Source organism: Cheilinus undulatus, linkage group 4, assembly GCF_018320785.1.
Source record: "Cheilinus undulatus linkage group 4, ASM1832078v1, whole genome shotgun sequence".
Classification (NCBI taxonomy): Eukaryota; Metazoa; Chordata; class Actinopteri; order Labriformes; family Labridae; genus Cheilinus; species Cheilinus undulatus.
This window is the reverse complement of record NC_054868.1, coordinates 20,125,504-20,145,840: the sequence shown is the minus strand read 5'-3', so window position 1 is coordinate 20,145,840 and position 20,337 is coordinate 20,125,504. Positions and strand designations below refer to the sequence as shown.

Here is a 20,337-nt window from a genome sequence, read left to right as displayed (position 1 = left end):
TTCCCAGTTAAATTGATGTCAGTTACTTCTTTTATAGTAGTAATAATATAGTAGTAGTAACTTTTTACTTATTTTCAGTAACAGAATATTATTACTTTTCTGCAAGGCTTAGAAAAACACTAAATGAGTGATAAATTTCAGAGGGGGTCTGGCTGCAGGCCATAAAAATCAGCCAGCCAGTCTCACATACCATTCATCTGAGACGCCGTATATCTCAGAATGGAAAAGCACGCCAAAACTTTCAAAATTAAATAAGATTAAATTCCCATTTAGGGTAAGGGTTAAAGTAACAAAGGTTAAAAGGTAGAATACCTGACCTACACAATGTGGAATAAAGCGTAGTTAACTGTCTGCTTACTGGAACAAAAGCTAATTTTCCATGAACTTTCTAACAATCAAGCATAGCACATGTATCTCCATTAGCTGTGTAAGCTATGTAGCCAATGTAGCTACATAGGTAATGTAGCTACAGTAGCTACGTAAGTTAAGCAGCTAATGTAGCTAACATAGCTCAGTTTGCTTTGTAAGCTATATAGGTAATTTAGCTATGTAGCTAATATAGCTCCATTAGCTGCATGAGCTACATAGCTAACATAACTGCATAGCTAACATAGCTAAAGCTAAGTTAACAAAGCAGCTACATATTGTGTGTCTATGTTAGCAATGCAGTTAGGCCTTCATTAGCTACATTTGCTAAACCTTGCGTTGCTAAAGCTAATTTAGCTACATTGGCTTATGTGGTAACATTAATTACCCAGTGATTGTACCTATGTTAGCTTTAGCTAAAGCTAACAAAGCTAAAGGGGGTCACCATTCATGTAAACACATCTAAAACGGGTCGTTACATAATTTAATCCTGGATAAGGCGTATGACCTTCATCCCTGTTTTATTTATGAAAAGTTGTGTAGTCTGTGATGTTTGCAGTGTTGTTCTTTCATAGATGTAAATGCCAGACGTTTATGAATGAGGCTGAATTTAAAAAAAAAAAAATCTAACTTTCTGAGGTATACAGCATCTCAGATGAACAGTCTGTAAGAATTCATTTTATACACATGTTAACATTTGATCAAATCTGATTTTATGTAACTTGAATAAATAAAAATAAATAAAAGAAAATGAAGAGACAAATCAATGCAGGTCCAGTCAAACATGAGCTGTCCTCTTTCTTTCTGACTGTTGCCATTTCCCTGACTGCCTCTCTGTCTGTCTGTCTGTCTGTCTGTCTTTGTCTGTCGGCCTGTTTGTTTGCCTCTGCAGGTATCGCTTCCTATCAGTGCATGCAGGCGCCTGTGGGCTGGAACTCCAGAGGGCCTGACCTTTCCAACTGTACCTCTCCCTGGGTCAGCCAAATTGCACAGAAGGTTAGTCATATATTTACAAACAGGCACACACACACACTAAATGCACAAATGCCCTAAAGCCATTGTGTGAGCAGCTCTCTCTTAAATGTCAGAATATTTGACATTATAAACACCCCCACTCACTCTAGATTAAGAGTGGAGAGAATGCTGCGAACATCGCAGGGGAGCTGGTCAACCTGACAAGGGGGCGGATCTACGCTGGTGACGTCAGCATGTCCGTCAGGCTAATCGAGCAGCTACTGGACATCCTGGACTCCCAGCTCCAGGCCTTGAGACCGGCCAATAAAGAATCAGCTGCTCGCAACTACAACAAGGTAAGCTCTTTCCATTGTCATGATCACGTGTGCTTGACCTTTCCAGGAAATAACATAGAAATGTCAGCAGTGATGACTCTTACCTGTAAATGTTCTTTTTTACAGCTGCAAAAGAGGGAACGCACTTGTAGAGCTTATGTACAGGTAAGACACACAGACAGATAATCAGCCGGACTGACTGACATGAAAAGACAGACGGACAGATAAATGAGTGGACTGCTGGATGGACTGAAAGAATAAACATTGCCATTCTCCCCATCAGGCGGTGGTCCAGACTGTTGATAACCTGCTGGGTCCGGAGGCTCTGGTGTCCTGGGCTGACCTGAGCAGCACTGATCAGTCCCGCTCAGCGTCACTGCTGTTAGATGCAGTAGAAAAAGGAGCGTTCCTATTGGCTAATAATCTCTATGAGGGCCGCTTCAGTGACAGGACACCAAATGTTGGTACGTGCTGTTGTTCTTCATCAGTGATTTTGCTCTACACATTCTTGAAATGACCAGTTCAATGAAGCTTTATGTTTGTGTCTTTGTGCAGATGTGGAAGTGTATGTGCTGAACACAGAGGCAGACATACAAGACCTGACGTTCCCTCACTCCTACGACAGCGACAGCATCCTGCAGATATCAGCGTTGGCTCTGCAACAGTACAGCAACAATGGTCAGTGCATAAAACGCAACTAATCAACATGAAGGACAGTGATTGTACCTCAATAGATATGAGGCATGAACTATTAAGCCATTAATTCCTTAAAGATACACAAGCAAAAATTTTCTAGAGAAGACCTTAGTTAGTCAGGGGGAGGGGAAGTCAGGGTGCTGAGATCAGAGTAGAAGTCTTCTTTTGGGTAAGTATTTGTGGTCAACTCGGACGTCCCGCTCAGTGGATAGCAGTATAGGTTCACAGAGCCTTCCCCACAGCTGTCTTTGAGTTTGGTCATGATTGGCTTCCAATTGGGGAAGGACAGCTCTAAAGCAGCTGTCACTGATAATGATGCTTATACACTATATTGAGAAGCTTGGTAAGGGTAGTAAAGGGCACTTTATTAATTATTTTCCACTGGAAGGGCATGTTTTGTCCACTAAGAGTGTGCAATAGAGGGCACTTCATCAGTTGTCTACTGAGAGGGAATCAATGAGGGCACTTTATTATATTTTGTCCAGTAACCAGCACTTAAGAGGGCACTTAATCATGTTTTTTTTCCATTAAAAGGGTGACAAAGAGGGAAGTTTGTCATGTTTTTTTCCACTGGAGGTCAGGTTTTCCTGTTTTTTCTACTGAAGAGGTACACTGGAGGACACCTCTTAATCCCTTGTCCACTGAAAGGGTGTACTTTATCATGGACACATACTCATGGTTTTCGCTGAAAGGGTATTACACAGTAACCTTGCAAAGCAGATGGATACGCCCATTTCCATGTTTCTGGGGAATCCATCTTGCAAAGCTCCTGTCTGAACCATTTGGGCCCAGTTAGAAAGTGACAGGACCAATCAGCACTGAGAGGCAGTATTTTCAGGTGTGGAGGAGCCGTGACGTAAGCAAGCAGCAACAAGAGGCCGGTGCCGTTATGGCGGAAGACATTGGTATGGATGCTGCCAAAGCACCAGTTTTATCAGAACTTGACGACATTTCTTTGTTAAAAGAAGAACAAATAACAGCATTGGGTTGTTTCCTTTAAAAAACAACAAAAGTCGTGTACTGACATGTCTACAGTTGCTATGATTCGTGTTATGCATTTCTCTATGCAGTTTACTCCTTCAGTAGCAGCTACGTCACGTGTTTTGTTGCTCTGATTGGCCCGTAAAGATGCGACAGAACGTTCATCCAATCACCCTTTGAGTTTTTTTTTTTTTCAAAGGCTCTGCCCTTTCCCAAACACTGTGTATGAGTGGTTTTCCAGATGGATGTGTGAAGCAAATCTATTATTTGGGGTTAGTTTAATCGGGTTAATCACAGATGGCACTTTATCATATTTTGTCAAGTGTAAGGGAACCCTAGAGGCACACTTTGTCCACTAAGAGGGTACAATTGGTGTACTTTATCACATTCTTCTCCTGAAAAGGTTCACAGAGGGTCACCTCAAAGAGCCTTGTCCACTAAATGGTGATCAGATGGCACTTAGCCATGTTGTGTCCACTGCACAGTTGAATTCTCAGTGTTAAACATTCCAGTGTTGATTTTAACACTCAAAGTGTTATTTTAACTCAATTCAGAGTAAATTTTCTTGAGTGTTGGAGTTTTTGGCAGTGTTGATCCATGCAGAGAGTCAATTGATCCAAGCTCCTCCCACTGCCATTTCAAATGTGGGTGGCAGAGTTTTCCCATCATGCCCTTGTGCATGGTGTTTAGATGGGATTTAGATCTTTTAGATGATCACTGTAGAGACCCCTTTGCCCACTCGTAGTGCACCCCTGAATGCGTTTTATAACATCATTTAAAGTGAGTGTACCCTGGAAAACACCTTAACATGTATGGCTGAGATGGTACCATTGATGGCACTTTATTTTATGTCCACTGAAAGGGTACCATGGAGAGCACTTAATCATGCCTGACCAATGAGTGGTTACTGTGGATGACACTATATTATGGTTTGGTGTTTAAGAGGATACCATGGAGGGGTCTTTATCATGTTTTATCTATAGGGCTATCTGAGAGGTCACTTTTGCAGCTTTTTTTTTTTTACTTTGTGGCACCAGTGGAGGGGTTGATCACCCCTCTGAGCCCACCAGTTTAATGTTTGTCTCTTTTAATTCACAAATAGTAAATGGAATGGCTCTTTTTTAAGACTTCTTGTCAGCTGACTGCTTAAAAAAACTTTTTCACACAGGTCAGACTTACCCTTTGAAAGATAACTCACTCTACCACTGAGTCACAGCTACTGCATAAAAAACAAAGAAAACTAGAATATTGTGGTTTATGGGGGAAAGAGAAATCAAATTTATTTTAAGCTTGATTAATTTTAAAAAACATTGTTTAAAGTTTCTCTCTCTCTCTCTCTCTCTCTCTCTCTCTCGCTCTCTCTCCTCCTGTAGGCCAGGTGAAGCTAGTCCTCACTCTCTATAAGAACCTGGGCACCTTCCTGACCACCCAGAACTCCACCCTGCGGCTTGGGCTAGGACTCAGCCAGGGGTCAGAGGTTAGACGTAGGAGCCTGGTAGTCAACTCTCACGTCATCTCCGCCTCCGTGCACAGAGGATCCAACAGAGTTTACCTCTCTGAACCAGTGATCTTCACCCTCAGGCACCTGCAGGTCTGTTTGAAAATTGTTCACCTCTGATTTCATTCATTTAAAGCTTTAATTTTTAACTGTTTTGCACTCAGTCTATATCTTCCCTTTATTTGCCCTGATCTGTGTTGGTTTCCACAGCTTGACAACCACTTTGGCCCCAACTGCTCTTTCTGGAATGCATCAGGGGTTTCTGGGAGCGGCAGGTGGTCTACACAGGGCTGCCGTCTCTTACAAACCAACAACACACACACTACCTGCGCCTGCAACCACCTGTCCAGTTATGCTGTCCTCATGACGTACCAGCAGCCCGCTGTAAGGACCACACACCACAAAAACAACATGAAAAATGGTTTAATTCACCACCAGTACAGGGTAGAGACAGAGCAGACTGATCATGGCAATCTGTGTGTGTTTATTTTGCCAAGTCTCTCACAAAATTAGTGTGTCCCAAATCACATACCTCCGTTAGTATACTTTATTGCAGGCTACTTCAGTGTGGTACACTGAACCCAGCTCAATAAGTCACTGCTGTTTTGCATTTACCAAAAGTAACAATGCTTAAAACACCTCTTTTTTCTTCTTCTCTGTTTCTTTTAACAGCATTTTGTGGATGTCATCAGCCATCCAGTTAACCAGAGCTAACACTAGCCGTTGCATTTTTATGAATACTTACAACTTTTCAAGAATTGAACAGACATTTACTGTATAAACCAAATAAACCAAATGCACACCGCAAGTTTAATGCTTGATTGAAATGTGCCGCTATTTCTATAAGCTAGTTAGTTATGTTAGCGTTAGCTTGGACATTTGGAAGCTAACCATACCAAATCATAACAGATCCAGTATTTCAATGAGGTGGAAAGTGTCCATTGTTCCACACACAGTTTTTGGATGGTTTTTTTTTTTTTTTTTTTTTTTGCTGAGCCTGTAGTAGACTGCATTTTCACATTCTTCTCAGTGTGAACACACTTTGTGCACTAATACACTCAAAATAATCCGAAGTACAGAAGTAGGAGATTTGGATCACACTTTAACTAAATTTGTTCCTTTCTTTCAATATATTTTCATTTTGTTTCATTTGAATTCTTTATTAGCTATGACGTTTTACGGGAAAAATTCTGCAAAAGCACCTAAGCACAATTATATCATTACTTTCACTTTTTATTGAACAAAAACACAAAGATACAATATATACCCACTTGCGTATGTACTCAGTCTTAAACAGCAGGTGGCGGTATGCATGTAGCTGGCTTACAACCCCACCAAGGAGGAGAAAGGAAAAGAAGCTACCATGGCAACCACACAGGTCATGACCTGATTGAAGAATTTTTTTGTTTCACCCCGGCAAAAAAGATGGAAAAGATGGATTATTTAAAATCGCTTCTTAAGATGCCGACAACTTCGCTTTTCATATCTGCACATCTATGTGCAGCTCAGAGGATTAAATGTGCTCGCGCTGCACAGATACAGCAGCTTTTGTGGTGACAGGAGACTTTTACTGCCTTTGCACCTCCTCTCACTGACTCCAACTTGTGTTCATCTGTAAGGTGAATCACAACAGACCATTTATTGACTGGATTTCGTTGATTTCCGCGTTGTGGAAAGAAGTTTAGTTTTTACAGGGACGTCATAAAGCTGAAAGCTCTGTCCCGTATCCAGGCGCGGATGCATTCACATCTAATCCGAACCGTGCCAGAGTTCACTTGAAACGTGCCCAAGACCACCTCCCCAAGTGGGCCCTGGCCCCAGTGCCCGGGCCGGTTTGTTTGCATTCACACTCCCAAAACGAACAGGACTTTGGGCGCAAGTGCGCTCGGAACCAGGACCGAACCTTAGTGTGAAAGCACCCTTTGTCATTCTTAAACTCTATATTGTGTATTTTAGGGACTAAGGTTTTAGGTCTCAACTAAATTTAGATGTGTCTGCTAAAAGTGATTTGTAAATATTGGCATTTTGGATATTGGCAAAAATCCAATATCGAACATCCCTACTTTTTACTTGATGTTTGGTTTGTCTGAGAACGTTTCCTGTTTGGCAGCTGGCCAACTGTGGTTGGGCTCACACTGCTTTTCCATCTTAATTTACTTGAAATTTTTTGAAGATTATAAAACAAAAATGTAGTAGACCAAATTTCAGAGTTCAAAAAAATGTGAAAACAAATGATCCAAAGGCAGACCAAAAATGTACTAGCTTGATTTTAGGCAAGATTTACCTCCGCTGATGATGGTGAGGCTTATTGCAAATGATTATTTGTTTAAATAATCCCCCGGTTTGTGTTGTCTAAACAATCATATTTCTGTTCCCTATCACGTAAGAGCCTCCCTAACCTTGAATCATAAATAACAAACATGTTTGATATTTATAATTCTGCCCATGACAGAATACACACCACAACCAATGAGAGCAAACATACCGGGTTATGACCAACCAACATAAACACAACTAAACCTTCATCTCAGCCAATGTTTCACACTCATTCCTTTTCTTTTTTTTTTTAATTTAATTTTGTTTATATTTTTGCTGAAACTCTAACACACTCTAGGACAGCAAGCTGTGGATTTTGATCACCCTCCATGTTTATGTTTCCTCTGAAGTCACGCTATCACACATGTTTCAGTCAGATCTCATGTGTGTGAAATCTTGACTGCGAAATTGTTACTACAGACAGCAGGAGTGTGTTCTCACAATCTTGCCTGAGACGTCTAGTGTGTGTGTTCAGAGGATTATGAGATTTAAAAATCAGTTGAAGCTGCCCTCATGTCTGGAGTCTTCCACATTTACAAAAAAGTTTAAGATTTGAAAATCATCAGTGTGTGGCCGGTCTAAGATGCACAATAAAGTGGCAAAGAAGAGAGACACAGAAGCTAAATATGCTAAAGATAATCAGAGACAGGGCTGATGGACAAGATGTGGGTGAAACAGAGGAATGCAGTCAAGGGCAGAAAGTAAACTAGAAATCAACGACTTGGAACAAAAACTACAAAGTAAAGCACACAAGAACAGAGAGGGAAAGACAATAAAATGATGCAAGAAATACTTTGAAGAAACATACGAGGAACCCGAGGATTCAATGACGAAATAAAGACTACAAACGCTACGAACAGGAGAATATAACACAGAAACACTCAAAGAACACAGGAAACACAAGGAAGGGAAAATTACAAGATAGATCAGGAGGCAGGGGATACAAATGTAATACACAGTAAGTTAAAAACACAAGGTAAGGAGAAGATAGTTAAACAGGAAACACAAATCAGCCTCAGAAACACAAGAAATTAAAACAAACAGTGCTTGTACAGAATATTTAATGTGACTGAATATAATCAAGTGTTTGCCAAATGTCTCATTATCAAGTTATCTTTGTGCTGGTATTGTGAAACAAAAAAGCTGCTGTTTTTTTTTTTGGCTCCAGCATGTTTACCCTTCTGAAGCCCTCATTGTCCAGCGCTGAAAACAGCTTTAAGTCTTTGGCGATATATCCACCAATACACCTGATCTGTCGAACTGTTGTGAAGTGGGATTGTGAACGCTTCCTTAAGTCTTTTGGCCTGGCCAGATTTTGCTCCTAGCTCTTGTTTTTTTAAGTATATATTCAGGCTTTTTATGCCAGATGGTTTCACACATCCGGCTGGAAAACCTTCGATATACAGCGTTTGGGAAAGGGCAGAGGCTTTGAAAAAAACTTGGAGGGTGATTGGATGAACATTCTGTCTGTCACATCTTTACAGGCCAATCAGAGCAATAAAACACGTGACGTAGCTGCTACCGAGGTGCATGTGCGCAGCTACCGAGGAAGAAACTCCATAGTGAACTGCATAATGCGAACCATGGCAACTGTAGACATGTCAGTACACTTCTTTTGTCGTTTTTGAAAAGAAAACAACTCAGTGCTGTTCTTTGTTCTTTTAATGAAGAAATATCGTCAAGTTCTGATAAAACTGGTTCTTTAGCAGCGTCCACGCTAATGCCTTCTGCCATAATTGCACCGGCCTCTCGTTGCTGCTTGCTTACGTCACGACTCCGCCGCGCCCCAATGTACCTCCCCTCATCGCTGATTGGTCCTGTCACTTTCTAACCGGGCCCAAACGGTTCAGACAGGAGCTTTGCAAGATGGATTTACCAGTGAGAAACGCGGAAACGGGCGTATCCATCTGCTTTGCAAAGTTAGTGGATACAGTTGAAAACAAGGTCCAGAGAATGAGGGAGAGACATGCAGGAAAAGAGCCACAGGCCAGACCAACCTGGAAACACCACCCTCACCAACAGACTCATCAAAAACCTGCCCAACTGTTGTGTGGTCCTCCAGGATGACTTCGTCAGACCCCACGATCAGATTGAAGCTGGTAATGATGGCTTTAAGCAGTACAGTGTTGTCACTTTTTTGGACATGGACGCAATAATGAGTAAGAACTACACATGGTTGGAGAACCTGCTGAAGTTTGACAAATCTCATGGCATTAATTACACCCCGGACACTGAGATCGTCCCAAAGCCTGACACTAGACTAACATCCTTATTGTGGAAGGCCATTTTACACCTACGATCCTTTGATCGACATGCTGAACCAACTTTACTTTATTTCGATGGCGTACGAAGATTGCAGAAGGAGGAGGGGCTCTAGGAACTGCACAATGCCAGATCCCCCCGGCCTGTTTGATGGCCACATCTGGCCCATGTATTTGAAACACAAGAATGCGGGGCACGACCTAACCGCTAAGCCATCTTCATCCCATCTTTGGTGATGAGTTGCCAAGTGGCTCCTCATGTTATTCCCACACAAGTGTGGCTAAAGTGTGCTGAGAGGGACAAATTAAGTATCAGTTTAAAAACATTTAATGCAATAATTAAGGACCTTAATTGCATCAATGCATTTATTCAGTCTGGCAGTGTCTGCATATTGTCCTGGTTCCTTATGTCAGATTTAAAAGTCACTGTAGCCACAATCTCTAAGTCTTGCCACTCGGTTCTCCCTTGCCATTCGTAGCATGCACCAGTTTTGCACTGTTAGATCAAGCCAGCAAGGGGAGCACAAAGGATGATGGGTATGCAAGAGCTGATGGTAATTGTAGTTCTGACTTCACTCTGCTCCACAAAACTTTTTGCCCTGAAATCAAATCATACAGTTTGAAATGTCATCTCTACCAATCATAAATCACTATATATAATCTATAATTATATGCTGAGGGATACATCCTAAATGCACATTTACAGAATGTCAGGGTGTTTATTGAATACATTTTTTTAATCCTCTAAAATTGTATATTTTTTTATTCTCTACTTAAGCCAGGGAGTTATAAAGGGACAGGCATTCAGTTAAAAAAAGAGAAAAGATAACATATCACATCTGTCAGGGAAAAACTGTAAGCACCATTGAATATGTTTCACTGTATTCCAGCCTGACTCCATCCCTCTGCTGGGATCAGAATAATCCTGACTCCCTGGATCAGTCTAATCTCAATCAAAAGTTTTGATCAGGAAAACTGAAGGTTTTATCAGGATAAAAATCACAAATACAATCATCTGATCATATCTTTATTTTTGCTTTGAACAACCAGATTTCAAGATTTAGTCCTGTCTGATATCTTTAATCCTTGGATTACCAATTTTAGATTATAAAATTATTTATCTGGTGTGATGACAAAACCGTCTTTGATATCCGAAGATGAGAAGTGTGAGTTGATATCTTGAGCAAACACTGAAATTCACTCATTAATCTCAGAAAACACTGTAGTTATCCCAAGATAACAAGATAAATAAGCTGTGATCATGAGAACTCAAATAAACTTTACTGATTATTACTGGAAAAAAGAGTAAATAAATGCATGAATCCAGTTCACTCAAGGCTCTAATACCCTTGTGTTAGTTTTCAGTATTTTAACTTTCAATATAAAGAGCCACTAGTCACGCAGCATCACTCTTTCTAAACTTTAAGCTTAACATTTGTGATGATAAGATAAGATCACCAAAGGCCTTCTCTCTTCCCCCCTAAGGACCCATTTTCTGCAGCACAGTGAGACCCCCCCCTCGCTCCATGCTCCAGAAGAGTGTTGTCTAAAAATCAGCGTCAGAGGGGGGATAATCGTACACTGTGAATGAGAGAGGGGGTGATAAATGCTGCGGGCTGTTTTGTCCTGCCATGAAATTTAATTAAGAATTTCTGAGCGAGATGTTCTCTTTGTGTAGAGTGATTTCAGTCATTTGAATGGCTGTTATGTAACACATTGATACACACAACCAGGGGGAAAGATGCACAAAGTCCTGCATAATCACCAGCACATGTTTTAACTTTCATGTTCTCTTCTAATCAGATTAAACTGCTGTTAATTTGTCCTCTCCCGGTCTCTTCTCTTCATCAGTTCGGGGCGGGTGTGGAGGAGCTTCTTGTCTATGTGGTGTCCTGGGTGGGCATCTCTGTGGCACTGGTGTGTTTGGCCACATGCCTTACCACCCTGTGCTGCCAGGGGGCGCCATGGCACACGGACCACAGCACCATCCACTGCAACCTGTGGGCCAACCTGCTCATCACTGAGCTGCTGTTCCTCGTAGGAGCCAACAAGACTCAATACACGGTGAGTGCTGTAATATCAGAAGAACAATCAGAATGTTTTAAGTACTTGTATCCTCATTTTAACATTTGTACCATCAAAAAACAATGTTTTTTAATGCTTTTATATCTTTATTTAATGTTCAAAAACAAAAATTTGTTCTTTCTTGGAAATCAATGACTTTTTAAAACAATGTCAATATTTGTATTTTAGTGCATATTCAAAACATTTCAATCAGGAGAGACAAGAGAAAAATAATGATAGAAATATATGATTGTATGGCTAGACAGAGGATCTTTAGCGATTGGACCGCAGTAGGAGATTTTTTGATCGATCAATGACTGCAATGAGCTGAAGTCAACCATTTTCCAACCCCTCATCACCAGGAGTGGGTGGGGCTCATGACTGGCTGAGACCAGATAAATGATGCCTTGATGGATGATTTTGTGGAGACTGGGTGGTGATAGAGAGCTGGAGGGATGAACCAAACAGCGGCTGTGTTCAGAACATCAGCATGAAATAACTTTAGGCAGAAGGCAATAATATTTATGTAAGTAGAGGGCAGAAAGATGACAGGATAAGACACAAAGCTACACTAAAAACTTAATCTTGTGGGTAGTAAATCATATCCAATCAAAGTGTTTAAATTATACTAAAAGAAATAAGTAAGAAAGATTACTGTATTATAGTCGGCACATTGTATCTATTCCACCTATCTTTAACAATAATGGTGACAAGAAAAGTAAATTTAATGAAATCTACCCAAGGACATTAAGTATGTACTGCCAGGTGTGCACGCATCATTACTTGCTCATTGCCGAAGGCTCTGACTCACAGAAGTCCCACCTGTGGGGAACTGGGGACGGTATCCTGACATGATAGAGGGGGATTTCCTGGTTCAGTGTGCACTTCTCATTTAAGTTTACCTACCTTGAGCTGCATAAATGTTCAACATTAAAGTATGTTATAGAATTAAGAGAACATTACAGTGGAGGAGGAGCACTTACCTAAAATTAAAAAAAAGAACAACATGTTGTTTTGAGTTGGATTAAAACAGAATTTTTAAGTGAAGGATAGTTTCCACAGTGCAGTTTAACTTAAATAAAGTCAAGTTTACCCAACATAAACACTCAAAAATGTTTTTCTACTACTTAAAAAAATGTTGACATCATCAGCTACAACACAAATTTTGAGTATTTTCATCTTTCCTGGTTTTACAGGTTGCTCCTGATAACAGTGTTGCTAGACAATCTAGCACCATAAGTGAAGTTAGCCACTCAGTCAGTGGCTGTGTCCGAAATCACTCCCTATTCACTATATAGTTCACCGATAGTGAATACGCCATTTTGTAGTGGTGTTTGACGTCTGAGCGAGCATTGTTATTCACTATATAGTGCACTCGTTCTATCCCACAATGCATTGTGAAAAGTAGTGAACAACCAATGCTCACTAGCCCAACAATATTTCCAATCATGCATTGCGGTGGCTGCTCTCAAACATGATGGATGAATGAGAAGAACAAAGAAACACGTATATAAACTTTATTTAATACTTTTTGTTTTTTTTAACCAAGTCTGTAAGAAAATGATAAGGATTTGAAACAGAGTAGCGCTGAGGATTACAAGACATGATACCATTATCTTAATGCAAAAATAAGGTACATTACACACAAAAATGTAGACTACTTTGCCACTAAAGATACAAGCTTTTTTTAATTTTTTTGATCTATTATCATTTTTATTTTGGGGGGAGAATACATCACATTTAGTGTCAGTTTTCAGTGAAATTCTACTGTTAATTTTGATTCCCAGCCGTTGTCATCAAAATCTAAAAGGTTGTTGCTAAACGTTTTAATTGTGGGACGGCAATGACGTCATTTCTCTCAGCTCGAGTAGTGTCAGAAATCATTTTTGTGTTTTGCAGTTGAGTCCACTATATAGTCCACTATATGCTGCTCCCTATAGAGGGGATAGGGAGTAGGGAAAGAGTGAGTGGTTTCGGACACAGTCAGTGACTCTCCTAGGTCAGAATTCACTTGTCTGTCTCTTCATTACATTGAGCCACTCTGGCATCTAACAATACCATGACTGCACCTCATATTAGTGGAAAAAAGAGTACAAAATATTACTGTGTAAAGCCAATGAACAAAAAATGCACAAGATGAACTATTCCTTATGTAAAAAAAAAGTCAATTTTATTTAATTTTATAAAGTAATATGTTGTAGAATCTAATTAGAAATTTCTAGTTTAAATTTACCCACTTTATTTGGGTATATTGCAATAAAATCGAGTGCAAAATGTTACCTCAATTTCATTGAGTAGATTTTACAGGTTGTTTTTTTATTTACGGTGTATTGGATGGCTGTTTATGAGAGAGCTGATTTACCAGCATCAGCTGGAGCTGAATTAGCATGTAATGAAGGAGATGAATGAGAGATAGCTTACAACTAGACATATGCTACCATTTCATTCATGGTGGTTTATGAAATTCATGTTCCTTAAAACAGCCAATGCAGCCATAAAAGAATAGGAAACATATAAATAAAATAAAACAAAGATTTTGTTTGTTTTGATAGAAATCAAGGCTGTCAGAATAAATGCAGTTAAGGTCCTTAATTATTGCATTAAATGTTTTTTAACTGATGCTTAATTGTCCCTCTCAGTCCATCTTAGCCACATCTGTCTACAGCCACTGATGAACAATAAGTCGACCACTGCTCCTTAATGTCTCATTTCACTTTTAAAGGACTCACAGACAGCTTAGTGGACAAGTCAAGTTTGCTTATTTCCTTCTCACTTCTTAACAAGTTCCTCTTTCTGTAGTTAAGTTAAAGTCATAATCTTCAGTCTAAACAAAGTTTCTTATTCTCAGGTCTGTATCCAAACAGGAATTCGATTACCCATAGGTTATGATGGCAGTAAACGTCCAAATCAATTTCAAATGCAGCACAGTGGAGTTGCAATATGCAACCAAAAAAAAACAGGAGATGAATCCTGATGCATGATAGAAATTCTGACATTAATAACTATAAAAAAAAAAGTTAATTGTTTGACAGCCCTCAAAAGTACACTACTGTGCAGAAGTTTAAGACATATTTGGCAACAAAAACAGAGGATAAATAATGTGAGAAATCCTGCCCAAGGGCACCATTGGGCCCAAAGGAAGATTGACACAACCCCAGTCATGCACTGGATGTCGTTACATTTACCAGGGGCAAAATAATGTGTTGACAAAATAACAAAGTCCACACCTTTAGGGTGGAGTAAGGATGAATGTTGTGAGCAAGCACAGCTTAGAGCACTGTCCAGGTGGGTGGTAGGGTTGCTACGAGCCCCTGGTGGTGCTGCAGATGTCCCAAGGGCCCGCTGAAAAGGCCTGGACAAATGAGATGCTGTTGGGCCCCAATTTTTAGCACACTAGATGCCTAAAATGTATGCACTTGATAGTACATTGTAAACGTTGAGGATGAAATCAACAGGAGGGTTTTTTTTGCCATTTAATTTTGCCATGTAAACATTCTCCCAGCCCAAATATGCTTTCAAGACAGCAACATTATTACAAAGAGATCAGAAGCAGAATCAGATGCTTGATAATACTAATGCAATAAAATACAAAAGTGTTCCTTTTATAAACATTGAGAGAAAACAACCACTCTGTCATCATCAGTGCTTCAAACATTTCTAGATTGTGATCATTTATTAGAAAGGTGTTCTTAACTAATCATAGAGGGGGCAATATAAAAGAAAATAAGATTTATTCTTGACTTTTTTCTGAATCACAAAGTTTACTTATTCTCTGGTTCCTCTGGGATGTTTTTAAATGTGCTGACTTTGAGAACCAGGGGAAGTATTCCTGTTGGATTTGTTTGTTTTCTTTTTACCCTCAAAGCATAACCTTGGTTAAATTATTCAAAAGCAGATTTTAGAAAAAGCTACAAGGCAACATTGCAAAATAGAATACAAATGCTAAAATGCTGCATGGGCGCTAATGCATGTAATTAACACAATTTAATGGCTTAGGCAGGTTAACACCAACAACTCTTTTGTATTGTTTGACTAATAAAAAGAGCTGGTGTAGACCATACTCTTTATTGCTTTATTTACAGAGACCCAACTTTAATCCAGCATGAGGACAGCCTTTAGTAATAATTATCAAAGTGACAGTGCTAAGAAAAACTTCCTTTTAACAGGCAGAAACCTCAAGCAAAAGTAGACTTACATTGAACAGCCCTCTGCTGACACTGTGTTGGGCTCACATAAAGAGAGCTAGAAGAAACCTGACAATAAAAAGACAAAACAAAAACAAAACAACATGAACAACAAGAATGACATAAAATAGATGTACAGTACAGCGACAACACTAGTATTAATGGTAAAGTTTGTGTGGTATTAGCTGAAAGAGAAAAGTAGAACTGTCTAAATGCAATTACAAGTTTAGGTGAAAATACGCCTTTAGGTAAATCATGCTATGAATATATATAAATATATATTTTACAAAATAACTGCCCTTTGATTTGCATTTTGTAATCATACTCCTCCTCCTCTATCTAAATCTCTAGGTTGTGTGCTCCATCATTGCCGGCCTGCTGCACTTCTCGCTGCTCTCGTCGTTCTGTTGGTTATGTCTGGAGGCGGTGGAGCTCTACCTGTTGCAGCGGGAGGTGTTTGAAGGACGTAACTCCAGGAGGAAGTATTTCTACCTGTGTGGATACTCCATCCCTGGGCTCGTGGTGGCTGTGTCTGCAGCCATAGACTTCAGAGGCTATGGCTCGAAATCTGCGTAAGTTGATTATCAATTTATCCACCAATTTTTACTCATATAGAGAAAACTTATAACCAGAGTTACACTATATTGACAAAAGTATCAGGTAGCACCTGTTAGTTATTGAATTCATGTGTTTCAATCAGACCTGTGTCTACAGGTGTATAAAATCAAGAACCTAGCCATGCAATCCCTATTTACAAACATTTGCGATATAAAATAGGTATGGGGCATTTTTTAGGGTTTGTGCTAGGCCCCTTATCTCCAGTGCAGGCCAATCTTAATGCTTCAGCATACCAAGACTTTTTGGACAATGCTATGCTTCCAATTGTGTGGCAACAGTTCAAGAAGGCCCTTTTCTATTCCAACGTGTGTGTGCTCCAGTGCTCAAAGTAAGCAAGGACTAAAAGACATAGTTTGATCGACTGGTCCACACTTGACTGGCCTGCACAGAGCCCTGACCTCAACCCCATCGGGCAATATGGGATGAACTGGAATGGAGATTACGAGCCAGGCCATCTGGTCCAACATCAGTGCCTGACCTCATAAATTCTCCACAGAATGAATGGGCAGAAAGTCCAACAGAAAACAGTGGAGGCTGTTATTGCTGCAAGAGGGGTGGTGCACACTCCATATTACAGTGCATGTATTTGATTACAGTGACATTACAGTCCCTGTTGATTTAATTGTCAGGTGGCCGAATACTTTTGGGAGTATGTTGTATCTCAAGACACTTCACTAAGAGATCAGGTATAGACTGTCTGTAATATTATTTATGAAGACCTAACATTAATCCACAATAAAAAAAATAAAAATAATAATAATAATAAAAATAATAATAATAATAATAATGATAATGATAATAATAATAACAATAAATAGTAGAGCTGAGCTGCTCTTAGATTTAATGTAAATATTCAATAATGAAAACAGATGTAAGGCTGATGTTGGCAGCTGAAGAGGTTGTAGATGACCGTGTGCATGTTTGTAAATGTTGTGAACATCTGAATCCTCTTTTCTTAGCCCCTACTTTGATATTTGTTGATGCTTCTTATTTTATTGACATGCTTTTGTTGTTCTGTGATTGGGTGCTTAGATGCTGGCTACGAACAGACAATTACTTCATCTGGAGTTTCCTTGGCCCTGTTGCTGCCATTATCACGGTGAGAGGTTCTTAAACTTTAATTCATAGTACATAAAACGAGATGAACAGAGTAAATGGATGTTAAGCTGTGTTTTCTCTTTGTTGTTTTTGACCTCAGCTGAATCTCGTCGTCTTGGTGATGACCTTACATAAGATGCATGGCACCGCTGCTCTAAAGCCAGACTCTAGTCGCCATGACAACCTGAGGTAAGTATGCTGATTTGCAGTTGTGATTATGTCTATTGCTCCTTTATTAAGTGCCATTAGCTGTGGCTTCAACAATTCAGTCAGGAGGAGACTTGGCTTATAAAAACAAACTTGTGCTTTTTCTATTATTTTGTATATTAAACTAAAATACTACCATGTTTTTAGAGTGCTGTGATAACTTTCATTTATAACTGAAGAATTTATTTCCTAACTTGAGGCCAATAATGACAAATCCAGTCACAAAGAGTTTACAAGAGATTTGAAGTAAACAAAATTTGCTCTAGCTCACAGCGTAAATAACTTGAAACGGATGTGATATGGTTTTGTTTGGCTCAGAAAAGTTCCAGTATGCTCTTGATCCAACAACTTTTTTTTCATACTTCTATTGAATTCTTTGTATCTGTTTCATCTGAGATAAGAGACTGGGTGTATTTAAAATGTTGTTACTAGTCTCTTCTATTGAAACATTACTGGAATAAGTCTCACAAAGAGCATGTCACATGACATTTTGTCCCTTCTGACGGAAGTTTGTCCAGCAGGTGACTTCCTCTGCCCAGTAAACACCTCTTCTCTCTGTCAGACGACAGTTACACTAGATCAGCAGAACTGATATGATGCAATACAACAGAAACATTTCAGCTTGTGGCCTAGCACAGTGGTTTTCAACCTTTTTTTTTCCCAAGGCAAACCAAATACCAAGCTAAAATCTCAAGGCACACCATATCCACAACCATACAAAACAGCTTCTTTAAAAGCCAATATGCCACACTATTGTACTGTTGTAAAGCAATAATGCATGAGCAGCCTTAAGACACACGAGTTTGCCTCGCCACACCGTTTGAGACCCACTAGCCTTGCAGATATGTCTGTACGCCTAGTGGTGTAGTGGGGAGAGGATAACCACCCTGTGTTTTACACAAAGATATGGAAGATCATCTTGTATATTTTCACCTAAAAGTGGACCTCTAATATTTGCACGTTGTCACTTAACTCCTCTGCTTTAGGGAGTAAGGATCGTTATGAAAATGACTGCCACTCAGCTGTTCACACAGCTTATATAGCTGTTGTAAAAAGCCGCAGAATTTTTTAAATTTATTTTTGGGCTTTTATACCTTTATTGACCGAGGACAGTGGACAAAACCCGAAACAGAGATGAGAGACATGTGTTCCACGTACATGGGGTGCGGCCTAAGCCACTAGGCGCCCTGCGCCCCCCCAAAAAATGTTTTATATCTCCCTACGCCATTAACATTGTGCATCCCTAATGCATTGGTATTATTAAATCAGAGCCAAAGAGGGGCCTTTAATTGAGTTTATGAAGGGCCCAGTAATTTCTGTTGGCAGGCCTGCTAATTTATCGCAAAGAACTAAATATTTACCAGTAATCCAATCCATTATAATGAAAATTGTTCATGTTTTTATGGCAGAATTTTCATATTTTTTGTCTTCATGTTTATGATATATTGGTATTTGAAATCAGCTTTGAGTTGGTTTGAACACCAGATGAGTTGCCCACCCCTATAGAGACAGGAAAATATGTGGATAGACTCTGTATACCGGCACCCATTCTACTTTGTTGTCCTCAAAGTAGGACAGCAGCCTGTTGCTCCTTTCCCGTATGTCATTCCTCACTCTCTCCCCCCTCATTTTCTGACTCTATCCACTATTCCATCAAACAGCATTAAAGCCCAAAATACATCTTTATAGAGTAGCACATCGGCTAGTGCCATTGGTGCACTAGTGCTACATTACCTTGTTTGTTTCTAAAAAAGGCAGATATTGTCAAATATAGGCTACAAAGTCTTCATCTTATCATAGGTAATAGTCAGACCTTAACAAGAACAAAACTGCAAACAAATAAAAAACTAACACATAAACACAAAAGATTTGTTAGAATGCTCCTTTAGTTTATGTTATTTAGTTGTACTTAGAGGTCAGGAGTTTAATTTAACAGCATTTTCTTATTAAACCTTTTAATGACACCCAACCCAGCTCTATTTGTCTGCTGCTGACCTTTGACCTGAAATCTGTGTTCTACAGAAAACATGTTCTGAAAAGCATCTTTACAAGTTTATGTGGGTCAAATTTTGTTGAAATTGCCTTTCCTAATAAGACAAATGTCTGCATGTGCTTGTGTGTCTGCAGGGCGTGGGCGGTGGGCTCCCTGACGCTGCTCTTCCTGCAGAGCGTCACCTGGTCCTCAGGCCTGATGTTCCTATCTGCTCCATCTCTCCTCCTGGCTTACCTCTTCTCCTCCCTCAATACGGCCCAGGCCCTCCTCATCACCATCCTGCACTGCACACTGGCCAGGAAGGTCTGAAATCATGTGTGCAAAGGCAAGAATCTATCTGTAAACTCACCATTAGTGTCTGAAACAGAATGTCTTTATGTTCTTATTACGTAGGGTCAGAAGGACTACGGCCGCTGCTTGCGTTTCTCGCAGTGCTGCGTCACTTCCTCCTCCAGCTCCCCAGACTCTGTGAAGGGAGCTGCTCTGCGCTCCAACAGCCGCTACACCAGCAGCCAGAGCCGCAGGGCAACCGCTAACAGACAGGTACATTATAAAAACTCCTCAGCTGCGTCTGCAGATCTTTTTCTCTCTCTCTATGTATGAGTCAGCCTGACCTTGTATGGATTTTTTCTGCTCCAGAGTCGAATCAGGAGGATGTGGAACGACACCGTTCGCAGGCAGACTGAATCGTCTTTCATCGCTGCAGACGTTAACAACACCCCCACTCTTAACAGAGGTAAATATAACTGCCTTTTTACCTGAAATC

The 20,337-nt window shown here is 40.0% G+C and overlaps 1 protein-coding gene across 2 annotated transcripts in view; it reads left to right on the top strand.

The window, feature by feature from the left end:
• The window catches only part of LOC121508569 (adhesion G protein-coupled receptor L1-like), a 71,074-nt gene that overhangs the window by 43,158 nt on the left and 7,579 nt on the right, over nucleotides 1-20,337 (top strand). For both annotated transcript variants that reach the window (XM_041785504.1, XM_041785503.1), the window contains exons 10-23: nucleotides 1,259-1,362; nucleotides 1,491-1,676; nucleotides 1,782-1,820; nucleotides 1,939-2,119; nucleotides 2,211-2,333; nucleotides 4,706-4,923; nucleotides 5,041-5,214; nucleotides 11,259-11,471; nucleotides 16,007-16,227; nucleotides 17,306-17,372; nucleotides 17,472-17,560; nucleotides 19,706-19,874; nucleotides 19,965-20,114; nucleotides 20,211-20,307. In XM_041785504.1, the coding sequence (XP_041641438.1) occupies nucleotides 1,259-1,362; nucleotides 1,491-1,676; nucleotides 1,782-1,820; nucleotides 1,939-2,119; nucleotides 2,211-2,333; nucleotides 4,706-4,923; nucleotides 5,041-5,214; nucleotides 11,259-11,471; nucleotides 16,007-16,227; nucleotides 17,306-17,372; nucleotides 17,472-17,560; nucleotides 19,706-19,874; nucleotides 19,965-20,114; nucleotides 20,211-20,307 (2,031 nt within the window). The remainder of the gene's footprint in view (nucleotides 1-1,258; nucleotides 1,363-1,490; nucleotides 1,677-1,781; nucleotides 1,821-1,938; nucleotides 2,120-2,210; nucleotides 2,334-4,705; nucleotides 4,924-5,040; nucleotides 5,215-11,258; nucleotides 11,472-16,006; nucleotides 16,228-17,305; nucleotides 17,373-17,471; nucleotides 17,561-19,705; nucleotides 19,875-19,964; nucleotides 20,115-20,210; nucleotides 20,308-20,337) is intronic.